This window comes from Hydra vulgaris, chromosome 12, assembly GCF_038396675.1.
Source record: "Hydra vulgaris chromosome 12, alternate assembly HydraT2T_AEP".
In the NCBI taxonomy this organism is placed as follows: Eukaryota; Metazoa; Cnidaria; class Hydrozoa; order Anthoathecata; family Hydridae; genus Hydra; species Hydra vulgaris.
This window is the reverse complement of record NC_088931.1, coordinates 84,885,982-84,902,500: the sequence shown is the minus strand read 5'-3', so window position 1 is coordinate 84,902,500 and position 16,519 is coordinate 84,885,982. Positions and strand designations below refer to the sequence as shown.

The following is a 16,519-nucleotide window of genomic DNA, read 5'->3' as shown; positions in this document are numbered from 1 at the left end:
AATAGGCCAAAATGTAAGAAGATCTGTTCGACAAGGACGAATGTATTCTATAGCAAAAAGTAATGCTATTCCAGATTATAATTATTTAGGAGAAATGAATCAAATTTGTCAGCACTGTGGTGCTAAGAAATTTCCAGATGAAACACAATTTCTATGTTGCCATAATGGTAAGGTAGCTTTACCTCCACTTTCACCATTTACACAAGTTTTACAGGATTTATTTACAGGGAATTATGTAGATCATAATTCTAATGTTGATTTTTAGAAACATATTCGAAATTATAATGCCTGTCTTTCTTTTGCTTCTTTTAAAGCAACTGTAGTTCAACAATAAATCATGGGCCTCCATGTTTTAAAATATGTGGCCAGATTTATCATCGTGTAGGTAATCTTAGGCCAGATCAAGATGTTCCACCAATATATTCTCAACTATATATATATGATTATTTGCAGCAGTAAATTTTGCATGCCCACATTTTACTTCATTTAGCCAATGATGATAAACTTGAAACAGCACAGGATATCAATAATTTAATATGTGCAGAAATTCCAGATCCGGTTGTTAATCGTGAACTCTATAATATTATTAAAACTTGCATGATTCACGGCCCATGTGGGATACTGAATCCTAATTTTCCTTGCATAAAAGATGGAGTGTGCAGCAAAATTATCCTAAAGAATTTAATGCCAACACAGTAGCCGTTCACAATGGTTATCCACAATATAGACGTCGTGATGATGGGTTGGTTATCAATATTAAAGGCAACAATGTAGATAACCATTGGGTAGTACCTTACAATCCTTGGTTATCTAACAAATATCAAGCCCACATTAATGTTGAAGCTTGCATGTCTGTAAAGGCTGTTAAATATTTGAACAAATACATATACAAAGGGCATGATTGTGCCAATGTTTTGATAAATGAACAGGTTAATCACAATGAAGTAAATACTTTTTTAGATTGACGTTATGTTAGTGCACCTGAGGCACTGTGGCGAATATTTGAGTATCCTATAAGTCATATGTCACACACTTTTATCCGTCTTAAGGTTCATCTTCCTGAGAATCAGATTGTGTATTTTAGAGAAGGAGAAGAACAAGTGGCTTTAGATCGTGCTGCCCAACGCGATACACACCTTACGGCATGGTTTAAATTAAATTCTGAAAATGAAGGAGCGCATCGCTATTCATATTTAGACATTCCATATCACTTTGTATTTGATGATAAACATTGTAAATGGAAAGTTAGACAAAGAGGTGGAAATAAGGTGATAGTAAGAATGTATAAAGTTAGTCCAACAGGAGAATTATTTTTTCTTAGATTGTTACTTTTGCAGGCAAAAGGAGCAACATCTTGGGCGGATTTGCGTACTGTTAATGGAATAGTTCTTGAAACCTTTCGTAAAGCATGTGTTTTAAAAGGTTTGTTGCAAGATGACACTGAATGGCAGAATACTCTTTCGGAGGCAGTTTTAACGCGAATGCCTAAACAAATTAGACAGTTGTTTTCAGTTATTTTAACCTTTTTTGTGAACCTGACAACCCTTTGCATCTTTGGAATACATACAAAGCTTTTATGATGGAGGATTTCATTCATCGCCAAGTTCCATTTATATTAGCTGAACAAGCTACTCTTCGTCAAATCGAAAAGATTATTAATAAAAGTGGTAAAACGCTATCTGATTATAAATTGCCTGTTGTTGATGAATTCATAGATTTTAATCTAGAAAATTTAAATGATAATGTTCAGCAATCAATTGACGAATCTAATAGAATGAGACCGCTTCTTAATGTCAATCAATTAAATTTAAGTAATGCTGTCCTTGCTGCATTGAACGAGCAACCAAGTGTAGAAAATCAACATTCCAGATTGTTTTTTATGGATGGACCAGCTGGTAATGGAAAAAAGTTTACGTATAACTATTTGGTTGCTGAAAGCATAAATAGGGGTTTTAAATCTGCTACAGCTGCATGGACTGGCATAGTAGCAACTCTTCTTACAAATGGATCTACATTGCATGGTTTATTCAAACTTCCTGTCCCAATATTGGATAACACCACACGTAATGTAACCCCTAACTCTATACATGGACATTTTTTAAAAGAAGTTAGTTTGTTTTTGCTTGATGAAACATCCATGATACCTAAACATGCCTTAAATGCAATTGATAGGTTGTTAAAAGATGTTTGCAACAACAACTTTCCGTTTGGAGGAAAAGTCATTCTTTTTGGTGGTGACTTCAGGCAAATACTGCCTGTTGTAAAAAGAGGACAACCAGCTGAAATTGTAGAATCGTGTATAAAATGTTCCTTACAGTGGCGATGGGTGCAGAAATTTACATTAACTGAAAATATGAGAGTACATGATGGGGAAAGAGAATTTTCCCAATGGCTATTAAAACTTGGTAGTGGAACAATGCCTGTCAAAGAGGAGGATCCTTTTAAAGGATGCATTGAAATACCAAATCAGTGCATTATTAGAGAAAATGAATCGATTGTTGAAAAGATTTTTGGAGATGCTGATCAAAATGATTATTCTAAACGCGTGATTTTAACACCAACTAATGTTGATTCATTATTAATTAATGAAGAAGTGCTTGAATGTCTGTTGGGTGAGGTCAAAAATTATTTAAGTGCTGACCAAATTGATACTGATGACCTTAATGAAAGAAATAACTTTCCTGTTGAGTTTTTGAATAGCTTAACTCCTTCAGGTATGCCACCTCATTTTTAAAATTGAAAATTGGTTGTGTAATTATGCTACTTAGGAATTTAGATCTCAAAGCTGGGCTATGCAATGGTACTCGAATGAAAGTTAGTGCTCTTCAAAATAATTATATTGATGCAGAGGTTTTGACAGGTGTTTCTGGTGGTAAACGGGTTTTTGTTCCTCGAACTCAGTTGGCTCCATCAGATTCTAATTTACCTTTTGTTCTGAAACGTCGTCAGTTTTCTGTCAGATTGGCTTATTCAATGACAATTAATAAAAGTCAAGGTCAAACATTTGATAGTGTTGGGGTATATCTCAAAAAACCGTGTTTCTCTCATGGTCAACTATATGTTGCATGTTCAAGAACTAGAGCATTCAATAGTTTGTTTTCAAAATTGATAAACATCTCATTCAAGGTATGGTAGGTGGAAAGTGTTAACCGAATAATGTTATATTTTCTAATGTTTTTAATTTATAGTCTTTTTCATTTTCATTTTTCATTCATTATAGATTTTCATTTCGAAAATTTACTGTTTGTAGGTTGTGAGCACATTTTGTATGTATAACTTTATTTATTATTTTAATTTTTTTTTTTCATAGTTTTTGATAAATATATCTGTCATTTAATATTGTTATAAAATGTGTTTATATCTGTTATATAAAACCATATTTGTTTATAGTTGTATATATGTTAAAATTATGTTGTTTCCATGTTTTCAAAGTGGTGTGACTTGGCATTATGTTGAGCAAGATTGATAACCTGGCCAGCCAAGCGGTATACATATAGCAGAGGTGTGACTTGGCAGTATTCAGTGCCAGGCGGTGTTACTGCTTTAGAGCTAGGTTGTGTTGTCTAGCCTTTTTTTAATTATTCTGGAAACACATAATATCTGCTAATATTTAGCGTAATGTGTATGAGAGAATGCAACCTTGATCTTTAAATCTAGGGCGTTTTAATGTCCTAAATTTGAAGTAATTGAATAACTAATATTGAATATAAAAGCAAATATACTTTTATGTATTTATATGTTTAGTAAAAAGATAAATATAGTTAACTTAAAATTGGTTTTCTAATTTTGTCTTTCATATTTTAATTTGGTTTGTTATTTTCGCTGGATTTTAGGATCAAGGGTGTGGTGTAAATATTCTATTGTTATGTTTTATTGTTGTGATGTTTTGTGTTGATAGACTGCTTGGCTTACCTTCACGTTTGTGTCTATTGTTAAAAATGAATAATTGGTAGTTTCATTATTGGAACTTACTGCTTTTATTTATTTACTAGAAGCCAAGACAACATTTTGCTAAAAATGCAATTTATATCTTAATTTGATTTTTATTTTTTTTTAGTATTGTTAATCCTTTTGTACTTGGAAACAGATTTTATAGTTACATTTTCAATAAATGTTTATATTAATTGCCATGCCAACATAGGTTACTATAAATAGGTAAATCGATTTTGAGTTCTTATGTGGTTTTTTTGAGTTCTTATGTGGTTTTATGTAGTTATGGTATCATAATTCCATTTTTTTTTTCTTTAGGATTTACGATTGACGCATTTATACATTTTATAAAAAAAACCCTGATTTCCTTTTATTGTTAATTTTTTGTCAGTTAAAATGATATAAATATATGCAATTAGTTCAAATTTTTTAAAATTTCTCTTTTTTATGCCTAATAATTTGTTGTACGTAACTTCATCAAAAACTTGATTACTCTTAATAAAAATAATTTTATTCTCCTGGCCACCATTAAGGCAAAAACGAGGAAGGGAGGTCCTTTATTAGTGTCAAAATATATGAGAAAATATACTTCAAATATACTGTCCTTTATTAGTGTCAAAGTATACTTCATATTAATCTTATTAATTAAAGTTCATGATATAAAAAATATAACAAGAATTTAGCTTTACATTATTATTTTGTGTCAGTAACTAAAAACGTATTGTGTTGAACTTTGTAATGTCAAGGAAAATGGTTCTGCCATACACTGATATGACCTATGTCAGTTTTAAATTACTCAAATAACGTTAAATAATTGGTAAATTAATTTATTTTAATTTTGCAGATGGCTTAATTTTTTAATTTGAAGGCGTTTTTCTTACATAGTATTAGTTAAGGTTTCGCAACTTTAAATTATGGAAAACAGCCACTGTAAATTAAGTAATAGACCGACCGTAACCCGTAATACGGGTTGCTTTTTGCTATTAATTATTATTGTTGCAAAAAAAACCACCCCCGTACTTAATTTGTAAAACTACTTATTAGTTTTTCAAATATAAAACTATCTTGCCTCCAGTTTTTTACGCAAGCCGCGCGTTGGCAAGGCCTGTTATATAGTAAGCCATGATTCAGATGTTTAAACAAAGGTATAAATATTAGGCTATTTTCCATAAATAATAAAAAAGACAAAGAATCCATTACTTCAGAATTCGCAAACCACTTCGAAAAAGTACTGAATACTCCGAAAATAACACATCGCAATAAAAATCAAAAAATTCTCCCGTGTACAAGACATGATGATGTAACAATAACGGAAGTAAGTATAATTAGGGCTATTTCGAAACTAAAATTGAAAAAATCTCCTGACTCTTTCGGTATCTCAGCAGAACATTTTCAGTACGCAAATTGTGATACTTAAACAAAATGGCTCATCAAAATTTTTTATTTACTCTATTAACTATGGATGGACACCAATATCAATGTCGACGTCAATTATTGTACCCCTTGTTAAATCTTACAAAAAATCTTTAGATAGCCCAAACAACTATCGCGGTATCAGCATTATACCAATCTTTACAAAAGTTCTAGAATACCTTAATTTTAATTATTTTTCCGGATATTGGAGATACTCACCCTCTACAATTTGGATTTAATACTAACTGTTCAACGTTATATGCAGAATTTCCAATAAGCGAAACAATTAAACATTACAACCGCAACAATTCCCTTGTGTACTTATGCTTTTTAGACGTAGAAAAAGCTTTTGATGGATGTAACTGGGGTATCCTATTTGATAAATTATACTTTGATAAAAAATTACCACTCTGTATAGTTAACACTATCTCTTCGTTGTATAACAATAGTAGCGCAACAGTCTTATATCAAGGTTGTAAATCAAACTCTTTTCTTCTAATACAAGGAGTAAGACAAGTATCGATTCTATCGCCTCACCTTTTAACTTTTACACTGAAAAAGTTAAAAGGTGAGGCGAAAGAATTTGGGTTTGCCCACCCAAATTCTATTTCCTATATATATAAATCATTGGGAGTCCCTACTTTAACTTATGGTATGTGGAGCTATGTGGAAATAATTCTGCTTTGATGAAAAAGCTAGATATAATTGGAAAAAGTGCGATAAAATCGTTTTTAAATGTTTCAAAACACAGTAGGAATATGCGGGTTCTCTATTTGGAATCAGGAAATTTCGGAAAGTATTAGATAAAATAAATTAAACTTGTTCCTTCGTCTGCTGAACAATATATCAACTGCAGACATCACTGTGCTCCATATATCATAACTTGTTCCTTCGTCTTCTGAATAATAGGTAACTGCAGACGTCACTGTGCTCCATATCTCAGATATCATTATTTTCATATGAAAATAATGATATATGAGGAGAATAAATAAAGTTTTAACAGTATATATAAAAATATGTTAAATCAACATAGAATTTTAATAACAACTTATCATGTTTTATTTAAACTATTTAATGATAGTCCATATGGTAAATTTTTGTTTCGTTTCGAATTTTTAATGTTGAAATAAAATTATATCATAAATTGAACTAAGTAAAGTTTCTTTATTCTAACCAACTGCAACATGACTATATTTACATTTTAATTGTTGTAAATTAGTTTTTAAATTTTTTTATTTTTTTTTGCAGTAAATAGTATTTAGAAAAATTTTAGAAAATAAAAAAATAAACAGTATTTAGAAAATTCAGGCAGTTCTGTGGAAAATGGCATAAAGTTTAAACACAATATGTGCATTGGAGATATATGGTAAACGGACTGACAAAGTTTAAAAAATCACTCTTGGTATTGAAAAACATACTCAAAACCTAATATGGAGAGAGTATGATGTGGAGAAGGAATATTGTCTAAAGGTTATATGCTCATCATGTGCAACAAACATTTATGCGTTAAACGGGGCAGAAACACAAAAAATTGGGAAGTGCATAGCTAAAACATCACAGGTATTAATTACAGAATTAATGTTTTAAAAATAGTATAAAACATAAGTAATGCATCGTAGCTATGTTTTAGCTATTTATATTAAGAAGATGTAAAAATAGAAAAGTATTTATTTTCCAAAAATTAAAATTTTATAGTTTTACATTCTGAATGTATGAAGCATATTTTAATTTTGTAATAAATTTTATACTTTTATTAAAGAATAATCAAAATTTACCACATTTAACATTTTTATGTTTTTATTAAGATTGATCGACAAAAATTAAAAAGAACAGCAAATATTGAACAAAAAGCAACTGAGCTTGTTCCAATCAATGATAGAAACACAGAAAGTGATACCAAACTGCAGAAAATATGCTGTCAGTAAGTTATTGGTAAGTATATTTTTACATCAATAATTTAATTATATATATATAACATAAACAATTTAAGCCGATAGGTTTATTTCTCGAATTACTGATAACTATTGAACTATTTATTAAAAATTAAAGGGTATAAAACTATTACAACATAAATTAAGCTAATACAACAAATATTAAAAGAGTTTTTACTATGAACTTTAATTGGCTAATAAATAATGGTACCTATTATGTGTATTTTTTAATTTGAGGAAAAGGAATAACTCATTTATGCTGCAAAAGCCAAGCTGTTGAAAATTTTATTAGCCATTCAAAAGCACTTGGACATGTATGTAGTAAACAAATAGCTTCAGGTGCTTAAATTAGTCTTTTAAATTTGAAGTTCTTCAAAATTTATTCTCAAACTTTCTAAAAACAAATATTTTTCTAGAAAACAATTTAATGATTTTTTTACTTTTTAAGGCCTCCTCAAAAATAAAACGAAGAGAGAAAAGATTAAACGTGGTAAAAATTTTCCACTTAAGACCTTTGGAAATACATTAAATGTTGTTGTTGGAAGACCAGATACAAAATCTAAAAGAATATCGCTTAAAAAGTTATCTTTTGATGCCATAATTAAACTCTCAAACACCTTAAACTTATCCAAAAGAAAAACAAAGATTCTTTGCAGTAACTTGCATGAAAACCTTGGTAAAAATATGGTTGATACCAGTATAACGCTTCAAATGGAAAGGTTACATGATTCTTTGTCGGAATTCAATGATTTCAAAACTGAAACATTTATGTCACGAGATGAAAAGTTAACTCGTAGTCTAATGTTTGTTACGAATACATCAGATCTTATTCTTCACATGATGAAAGAGAGAGGTTTAGATCCTTACTCCAGTATAGCTAGAATTTCAGTAGATTCAGGACAGGGACTTTTAAAAAATATTTTAAATGTTTTTGATCCTTTGGACAAACATTCAAGCTCAACAAAGCTTGATGATGCTGGTGTAAAAAGATCTATAACTTTGTCTTTGGTGGAAGATGTTTCTGAACACAATGGAAACCTTAACATACTTCTAGCTCCACTGAGGTTAGAGGATGTTAAATACTCAGTGGCATTTGATCTTAAATGCGGGAATTCTTTATTTGGTCTTAGTAGCCACAGTGGTAAGTTTGCATGTTTCTGGTGTGAGTGTGAATGTTCACTTGAAAGTGGTGAAAAAAGAACGTTTGGATCCATAGACTCTAACTACAAAAAGTTTGTTGCTGATGGTTGCAGATATAAGCAAATGAAGGAGTTCAAAAACTGTATTTCTCCAAGAATTCTTTACCTTGATGATCCACCCGAAATATTGGTTAAACATATCATCCCACCCCCAGAGCTTAACCTTTTTATTGGGATCATTTCAATGTTTGTAAAGATTTTACTTTCTCTGTGGCCTGGGTTTGAGTCATCGCTAAAGACTTATTATATCATGTTTCGAGGCTACCATGGGATTGGATTAAATGGTAAAAATGCACAAAGATTTTTAGACACTTTGGGTAATCTAGAGATTAACCTAATGAGTGCAGCCTCAATTGATCCAAAAATAAGATAGCTTCTTCCAGTTATTAATTGTACTAGAAAGCTTTCAATTGTAAAAACAAAAGGATTGGGGATGAAAGTTAAAGAGTTCTTGTGTGAATTAATCTTAGATATTAAAGATTCATTTCAAAAACTTCAAGTTCATCTGAATGATAGCCTTGAATATCAATTAAATGTAAGCTGGAAAGTTCATATACTTATTTGCCATCTGTACCCTTTCCTCCAACATAATAAATATGGGTTGGGTGTGTATACTGAACAAGCAGGAGAGAGTGCACACCACCACTACCACCAAGTATGGAAGAGGTATAAACGGCGGTTAGAATATGATGACTATGCAACGCAGCTGAAGGATAGTGTTGTAGAATTTGGAAAAAATAATTTAAAATAAAATTTTATTTTGTTATTTTTTAATTTTAAAATAAATATAGCATTTATATTATATCATTACATTAGTCAATATTTTGAGGGATAGGGACCTGGTCATAATTTTTACAGATTTTTATAAAGTAAATCAATTTTTTTTATGCTTAAGAGTCATTTAAGATTTTAAAAAGAATTTAAAAACTCTTTCTAAAACCCAATAATAATTGCCAAAAAAAATTGGACCAAACCAAAATTTACCCTGAGGGTCACAGGGGAGCACAGTGACATTATCTGCTCTAAGCTGAAACGCCCTTCGTTTCAACATTCGTTTGTTGATAATGTCCAGGAACTATGGCGTTTTCAGATGTTAGATTTTAAAAAATTTTTTCAAAATAAAATTTTAATGGAGATTATAAATACTATTTACAGCGTAAATAGCGATGTAAATGATAAACTTTAAAAAAATGTTAAAAAAATAAAAGAAATCAAAATATCTAAAAATAAATTTAATATAATTTGAAAAACAAGCAAAAAAACAGCAACACATAAACATTTTTGTTAATACATGTATTTTGTTAACACTATGGTGTAACTAACAAAACGTTTAGTTGGGTTAAAAGCTACCTTACAAACCGAAAGATATGAATATTGAATTGATGAAAGTAAATTAATGGTTTAGAGCTAAAAATATCTCAATAAACACTGGTAAAAAGCAATATACATTATTTTATCAAAAAAGGAGAAAAAGAAAATCTGCCACTTAAATTACCAGCTCTCTTTATAAATGACAAATTAAAAAAACGGAATTTTTAAAATACCTATGAACTTTTGTAGATATGAACTTATCTTGGCTTCCTCACATAAAATACATTAAATCAAAAATAAACAAAACAATTGGTATAATGTACAGAGTTAGCCCATTCATAAATACTCAAAGTTTTAAATTAATATACTTTAGCCTAATTTATAGCTTCATCAATTATTTTAGCATTGCATGAGGTAGCACACAACCTGCTAAACTTAAAAAGATATTTAGTGTGCAAAAACAGAGAGAGACTCACATATACACTGCCTCGTAAATTATTTAAACTAAATATATGGAGTACAGCATAACATATCGAGGGCCTAAGATATGGAACAGCATTAAAAACAACCCTTTCAGTATTGTGAAATCAGTAAATTCATTTAAGTTTCATACAATAAGGAAAACTTTGAAATCAAATGAAAGCTTTGAAATTTTATATACAAACCTTTTTGATAAATCTTTTTGTTGAACTTAATTTCTTATATTATGTTTTATTTTTTATTTAACTTAATTTATGTTTATTGGAGTTTATTCCATTTATTGTCTTTTGCTCTAAATATATAACAGAGATGCTTGTTTTTTCATAAGTTTAACGAAATTTATTTTACTTTAAGTTTAATAAAAGCCCAAATAGGGGTTCTATGAGAAGATTGTGATGATTTTGGTCATCAATATCTTCTTTGAGTCTCTATCTGTTTGAATAAATCGTTTTTTTTTTTTTAACTTTATGAAAACGTTTCTTTGTATTTTTACTTTTTAACTGTATAAACAACGAAATATATTGAAAGAAAGTAAAAATGTAGATGGTGACATGGAGCAATCCTTAGGTCATCTTAAAAACCATTAAAGGTCACAAGAAAGGTGGAGCACTTTAGTTTTCCTAGCATATGCTCACCCTAACAATATACTGCAAAATATATTTTACTTGCATTAAAACCTTTGCACCTGCTTGGGATTAGAAATTCTAGATGACATTAACTTTTAGACAATGATGAAGATGATGTACACAATGTCCAGGCTGAATTAACAAAGCCAACCAAATTCGACTTGGCATTGAACGAAGAACACAAGTTAAAACAACTTGTTTGCAAATTGAAGGCATTAAATTATTGTCGAATGTTTCACGGGCGAATGTTACAAGGATTTTATTATATTTTATATATGACACCTTTAGGCCTTATGCAAACTACAATCTTAAGTATGTTCATGCTTATGTCAAATTAAAGATTTTGTTGCAAAAAAAAGGGCAGTGAGTGGACTCTGGTAACAAAAATACAATAAAAAGCTTGCTCCTCCCACCGCCCCTCCACATACACACACACGCGCGCACACACACACACGTACACACACGCACGCACACACACACCTACGCCAAATATCAGGGCAATTAGTTACAGGGTAATGCGGAAATATAGATTAACTTATACGGAAATATAAATTAATTTATGTGTAAATATAAAATAAATTATGCGGAAATATCAGCTAAAAAATGCGAAAATATAAATTAAAACAAGAAAATCAAAATAAGAAAATCAAAATAAGAAAAGATGAAATTACAATACTAAACAAAAAAAAACTCAAAGAATGAGTTTGTTTAATAAATTACAGGTTTTTTTTAACTTCTTATCTTAATTTCATATTTTCTTATTTAAATTTTATTATTTTGATTTTCTTGTTTTACTTTATACCTCCACATTTTTTAATTTATATTTCCGCAAAACTTAATTTATACTTCTGCATAACTCTGTAATAATATAGCAAGAACATGCAAAGTGCAGATCCAGACCGGTTCATTAAAGCTTTGCTCATCGGTTACTTAGTAGACCATTAGTGGCATCCACTATAAATGGCAGGCCGATAACTTTCCGACATGTTAATAGTGGCTAGTCATCGGCCAGCCTTTTTTGGTGGCTGCCACTAATGGTTCACTTAGTAATCGATGAGCAAAACTACAGCTCAAAATGCCTATATAGGTCCATTGAAATTCCGTTATAGAATGTTTGATGGGGAGTTTGCATAAAGCCTGAAAGTGTCCTATCTGAACCCCATAAAATGTTGCAGTAACCGCATACAAATTTTTAATTATTTATCTTTTAAATAGATATTATTTACGTGATTATGATAGAAGAGAATAAAAGTTTGTATGGCAAGTTTTATTGTATACTAAACAATAGCCAAAGTTTACTTTTTCCACTTTTTTTTTCTTTTCCACTTTGTAGATTAATCTTAATATCTGTAGATTAATCTTAAAAAAAAAAAAAATGGTAGTATCAATTTTTAACCTCTCTCTTTCTCTTTCCTACTTAAAATTACTTTTCTAATTTTTATAATAACATTTTTTATTAAATAAATATTCAATAAAAAATATTTAGCTTTTGTAGCAGAATTTTATAAAAATATTATTGTCATTTTATTAAGCTGTGAAAATTATTATTTAGTAATAATCCCAAATTTAAATTTGTTAGAAATTATATGAATTCAATATTAGAAAAGTTTGTTTTATAAAATTACGAAAACTTGATTCTATAAAAAAAAGAATCAGCTCGTTGTTTTTTTTTTTGCGTAAGTTTTTGCGTAAGTTCAGCGCAACAACGCGACCCTAACTTTACAAAAATGCTGCGAAACATCAGTGAATACCAAATAGTCACGAAAATATCGCTGAACGTACGGTTTCTGTAACCTTAGTTGAGCTACGCAAGAGTTACGAAAGTTTAGTAAATACACACCCTGGTTCAGAACCATAAGGTTCGAGGTTCGATTTCTGGTCTAGCCTAAACAACGTAGATAGGAAGGAGGATTTAAGTTCCTGGTTAAACGCTCAACTGTAATGCTTTGTGGTTAGACCGTTAGGATGGGTATAAAAGTAGGCTAGATTAAGGTGTTATGAGCACTTTAGGCGAAAATTTTATTTTCAAAAATATTTAGACTTGATCTAAAATTTTTGCCAATAAATAATTTTTAAGGATCACTAGTGATCACTTAAAAATTGTTTAAATATTTGGAAACATTAATTTTTTTTTTAAACACAAAGGTTTTAAAAAAGTAGCAAAAGTGTTCATATTACTCAGACCATTTGGTAATATGAGCACTCTAAGATAGCTTAAGGTAGCAGACCCCCACAAAAATCAAAAAAAATTACAAAATTTTTAAAATTTGATTTCGATGCAGAATTTAACAGAGATTAGTAATATGAAAACTCCTACTTGTAATTTAATTTAGTTTTTTAAGTAATTATGTTTTAGTGCACCTCAGTTTCCAGACTTCCTTAGTTACCGCCATAGCAACGGGTTTGTTGTTAGGTTTTTAACTTTTTAATCAGTAGTTAGGATAAAATTTAAGTCTTAAAAACATCTTGTTTGCTTAATTTTATTACTAGGGCTCAAAACAACCTTAAGATAGATTCCACAGCATGAACTCTAGTAAATAAAATCGTTGCTTTTGACTATATTTGCATGCTCGTTTTAAAAGCTTATTTAAAGTTTGTATTTTATATGTAAAAAAATGACTCGTAGTACGATTAGAAAAAGTAAATATAAGTTCAAAGGCAATCAGTACACATGCAAAGAAAAACAGAAAAATACTTTACCTTTATCAATTGCATGTTGTTCAAGTGCAAAGAAGTTATTTTCGAAAATGAATACTACTCAAAACGTCGAGGATAAGAACGATGGTTATGAAAACAATTATAACTTTATTCTGAACTTTTCCATCTTAAAAAGATTATTTAGTAAGTATATTTGTTGTCCTGAATGTGGAAATAAGATTATTTTGCAAGGTAACCTTAAGAAAAAAATGGGATTTTGGTTGCAATTTGAAATTTTTTGTAAAAACTGTGACGAAGTTACAGACACATTTAAGTCAATGCACAAATTGCTGTTGCTTTTCGAGAAATAGGAAAAGGTTATACTTCTATAAAATCATTTAATCGTTGCATGAATATGCCAAGACCAATGACAAAAAAAAACTATGGTAAAATTAAAAAGTCACTCCACAGTGCTTATGTTGAAGCAGCTAATAGTTGCATGTTGGATGCTGCAAAAGAGACATATGATATTATTTTGTTGGATGATAACAGTCATAATGTAAGTATTGTTGATTGCCATGTTTCTGTAGATGGTACATGGCAAAAAAGAGGTTATACATCCATTAACGGTGTTGTAACTTTGATATCAACAAATAATCAAAAATGTATAGACCATTTTGTTTTATCAAAACAATGCAAAGGTTGCGAATATTGGAACAAAAGAAAGATTGAACCTGGTTATGATAACTAGCAAAATAATCACAATTGTCTTATTAACCACGTAAAATCTTCAGGATTAATTGAATCTGTGGGTGCCATTGAAATGTTTGGATGATCTGTGGAGTAGTACAAACTAAGGTATACATCTTATATTGGAGATGGAGACATCCTCGTATAATGATGTTATTAAGTCTGAACCATATGGACCTAATGTTATTATTGATAAAAAGAGTGTATTGGGCATGTTCAAAAGTGTATGGGAACACGATTGCGAAACTTGCGTCAATTTATGAAACTAAATATATTGTCTGATAGGGGGGGGGGGGGGAAATAATGGGTAAAGGACGATTAACAGATAAAGCCATAAATACTTTGAAGAACTATTATGGTCCTGCAATAAGACAAAATCTCAACAGCATTTATAAAATGAAAAAGAGTATTTGGGCAACATTTTTCCATAATCAAATATTATTAATGAAGCAGAACGGCATAAATTTTGTCCTCGATGTATAAACAGCTGGTGCATGTGGCAGTCAAATAAATTAACAGGTAAATCGAATTACAAAGCTAAATTAAATCTTCCATTAGCAATAACAGAAATTTTAAAACCTATCTTTCAAGATTTAAGCAGAGATGAATTATTATCCAAGTGTTTGCATGGACAGACGCAAAATAATAACGAAGCGATCAACAACTTCATTTGGAAAAAATGTCCTAAAGATGTTTATGTTAGCCGAAGTACTTTTGAAATAGCTGTATCATCTGCTGTTTTAGATTTTAATGACAAAGCAACTGGGCTATATGAAGTTTTTAAAAAACTGCAGATAAAAACCGGTTGATTTATGCACATTGGGACAATTAAAAAAAGTTCAACCCGAATAGGTTATATGACCAAAAAGACTTCCACAGCAGGTATCAGTAGAAGAAAGGTGCTGAGAGCAATAAAAAAAGGATTCATAGATAAAGAAAATGAAGAAGGAACATCATACTCTGCTGGTGGTTTTTAGAATGATAACAATTTTATTTATATTTTTATTACGAAATCTGTAAAAGCATTTTTATTGTGTTTCCTTTTTTTAATACTTTGCAGCACATTAAACACGTTTTCTCAAATTCTAATAAAGATTTTGATTTGAAATTGTCAGGAAATGTTCCTTGGTGTGTTGTCTGGGTTTTTAGGTACTTAATTTTACTAATTTAAAAAAAAAATCTTATTTTATTATCTTTTGAAATATTTACCCGTTTTACACAAAAGTGGTTGAAACCCTTGTTAATAGTTCATCTAACATACCTTGAAAATTTGAAGTCAGTAGCATTTACCAAACTTTTATAATCTTGTTTGAAAATTTTTCAAAATGGCTGCTTAAATGTCTAACTACTCCCTGGTTACTTTTTTTTTCAAAATTTCAAAATAATAATAAAAATATTTAATTGATAAAGAATAGAATTTATTTGCAATTGATGCTCTGTTACAACAATTTAAGCAACTTTATTTTAAAGGGATCTGCTACCTTAAAAAAATAACATTAACTGGCACATCTAGTTTCTTTTTCGGAATTAAAACCTGTATAAACACGTGTTTTTCACGATCCAGGCGTAAACCAAAAACAACGTAAATATTTCGGGCAGTTTTACTCTAGCTTAACACATGTTTTTTGAGGTTTTAAAGTCAAATACAAATGTCGTAGGCTTTTATCAGTGGTTTTACGTTCATTAAAGAAATTTGTTTTTAAATGGTACTATTTTTCCGTAACAGTGAAACTATTAATATTTTAACTGGTAATAGTAATAGTTAGTTTCACGGATTTTAAATCATTCTTGGCACGTGTATTTTTTTTCTTTTGGAAGGTTTTAAACACCTAACAGAAACCAAGCGTAGCTTTTTTCTGAGTTGTGCTGGCTGGTTAGTTAAGAAAAAAAATACCAACCTGACAATTTTGACTAATTAATAGATTCGTTATAAACAAAACTTTTCATTAAAGATTGAATTTTAGGCCACTTTTTATTGAAGCAATACTAGATTGTTTTACGCAACAACAACAAAATTTTCGTTATTTTTTCAAATTTATTAACTCAAACCTTTAAACAATAAAAATACCGATTTTTTTAATTTAAATTGCAGAAAGATATTTGGTATTGTTAATATAGTAAAAATTTTATTATGTCTTCTTTTTATTTAAAAGCAATCAAAACCATTTCAATTTTATGATTTTAAACTAGGTAATTTCAATGAAAAACACTGAGCAATTTGAGCACACTCATGTTACTCGAA

The 16,519-nt window shown here is 29.8% G+C and overlaps 1 protein-coding gene across 3 annotated transcripts in view; it reads left to right on the top strand.

Annotated features, from left to right (window-relative positions):
* The window catches only part of LOC136089082 (ATP-dependent DNA helicase pif1-like), a 4,739-nt gene extending 374 nt beyond the window's left edge, over nucleotides 1-4,365 (top strand). The window contains exons 1-4 of one of the 3 annotated variants that reach the window (XM_065814773.1): nucleotides 1-3,126; nucleotides 3,221-3,266; nucleotides 4,058-4,155; nucleotides 4,249-4,365. The exon at nucleotides 1-3,126 is cut by the window's left edge and continues 374 nt beyond it. In XM_065814773.1, coding sequence (XP_065670845.1) covers nucleotides 1,577-2,734 — 1,158 coding nt within the window. In that variant the 5' untranslated portion in view covers nucleotides 1-1,576 and the 3' untranslated portion in view covers nucleotides 2,735-3,126; nucleotides 3,221-3,266; nucleotides 4,058-4,155; nucleotides 4,249-4,365. Of the gene's footprint in view, nucleotides 3,554-4,057; nucleotides 4,156-4,248 lie in introns of all 3 variants that reach the window. The other 2 variants (XM_065814772.1, XM_065814771.1) reach the window with 2 other exon arrangements.
* Nucleotides 4,366-16,519: the final 12,154 nt, after the last annotated feature.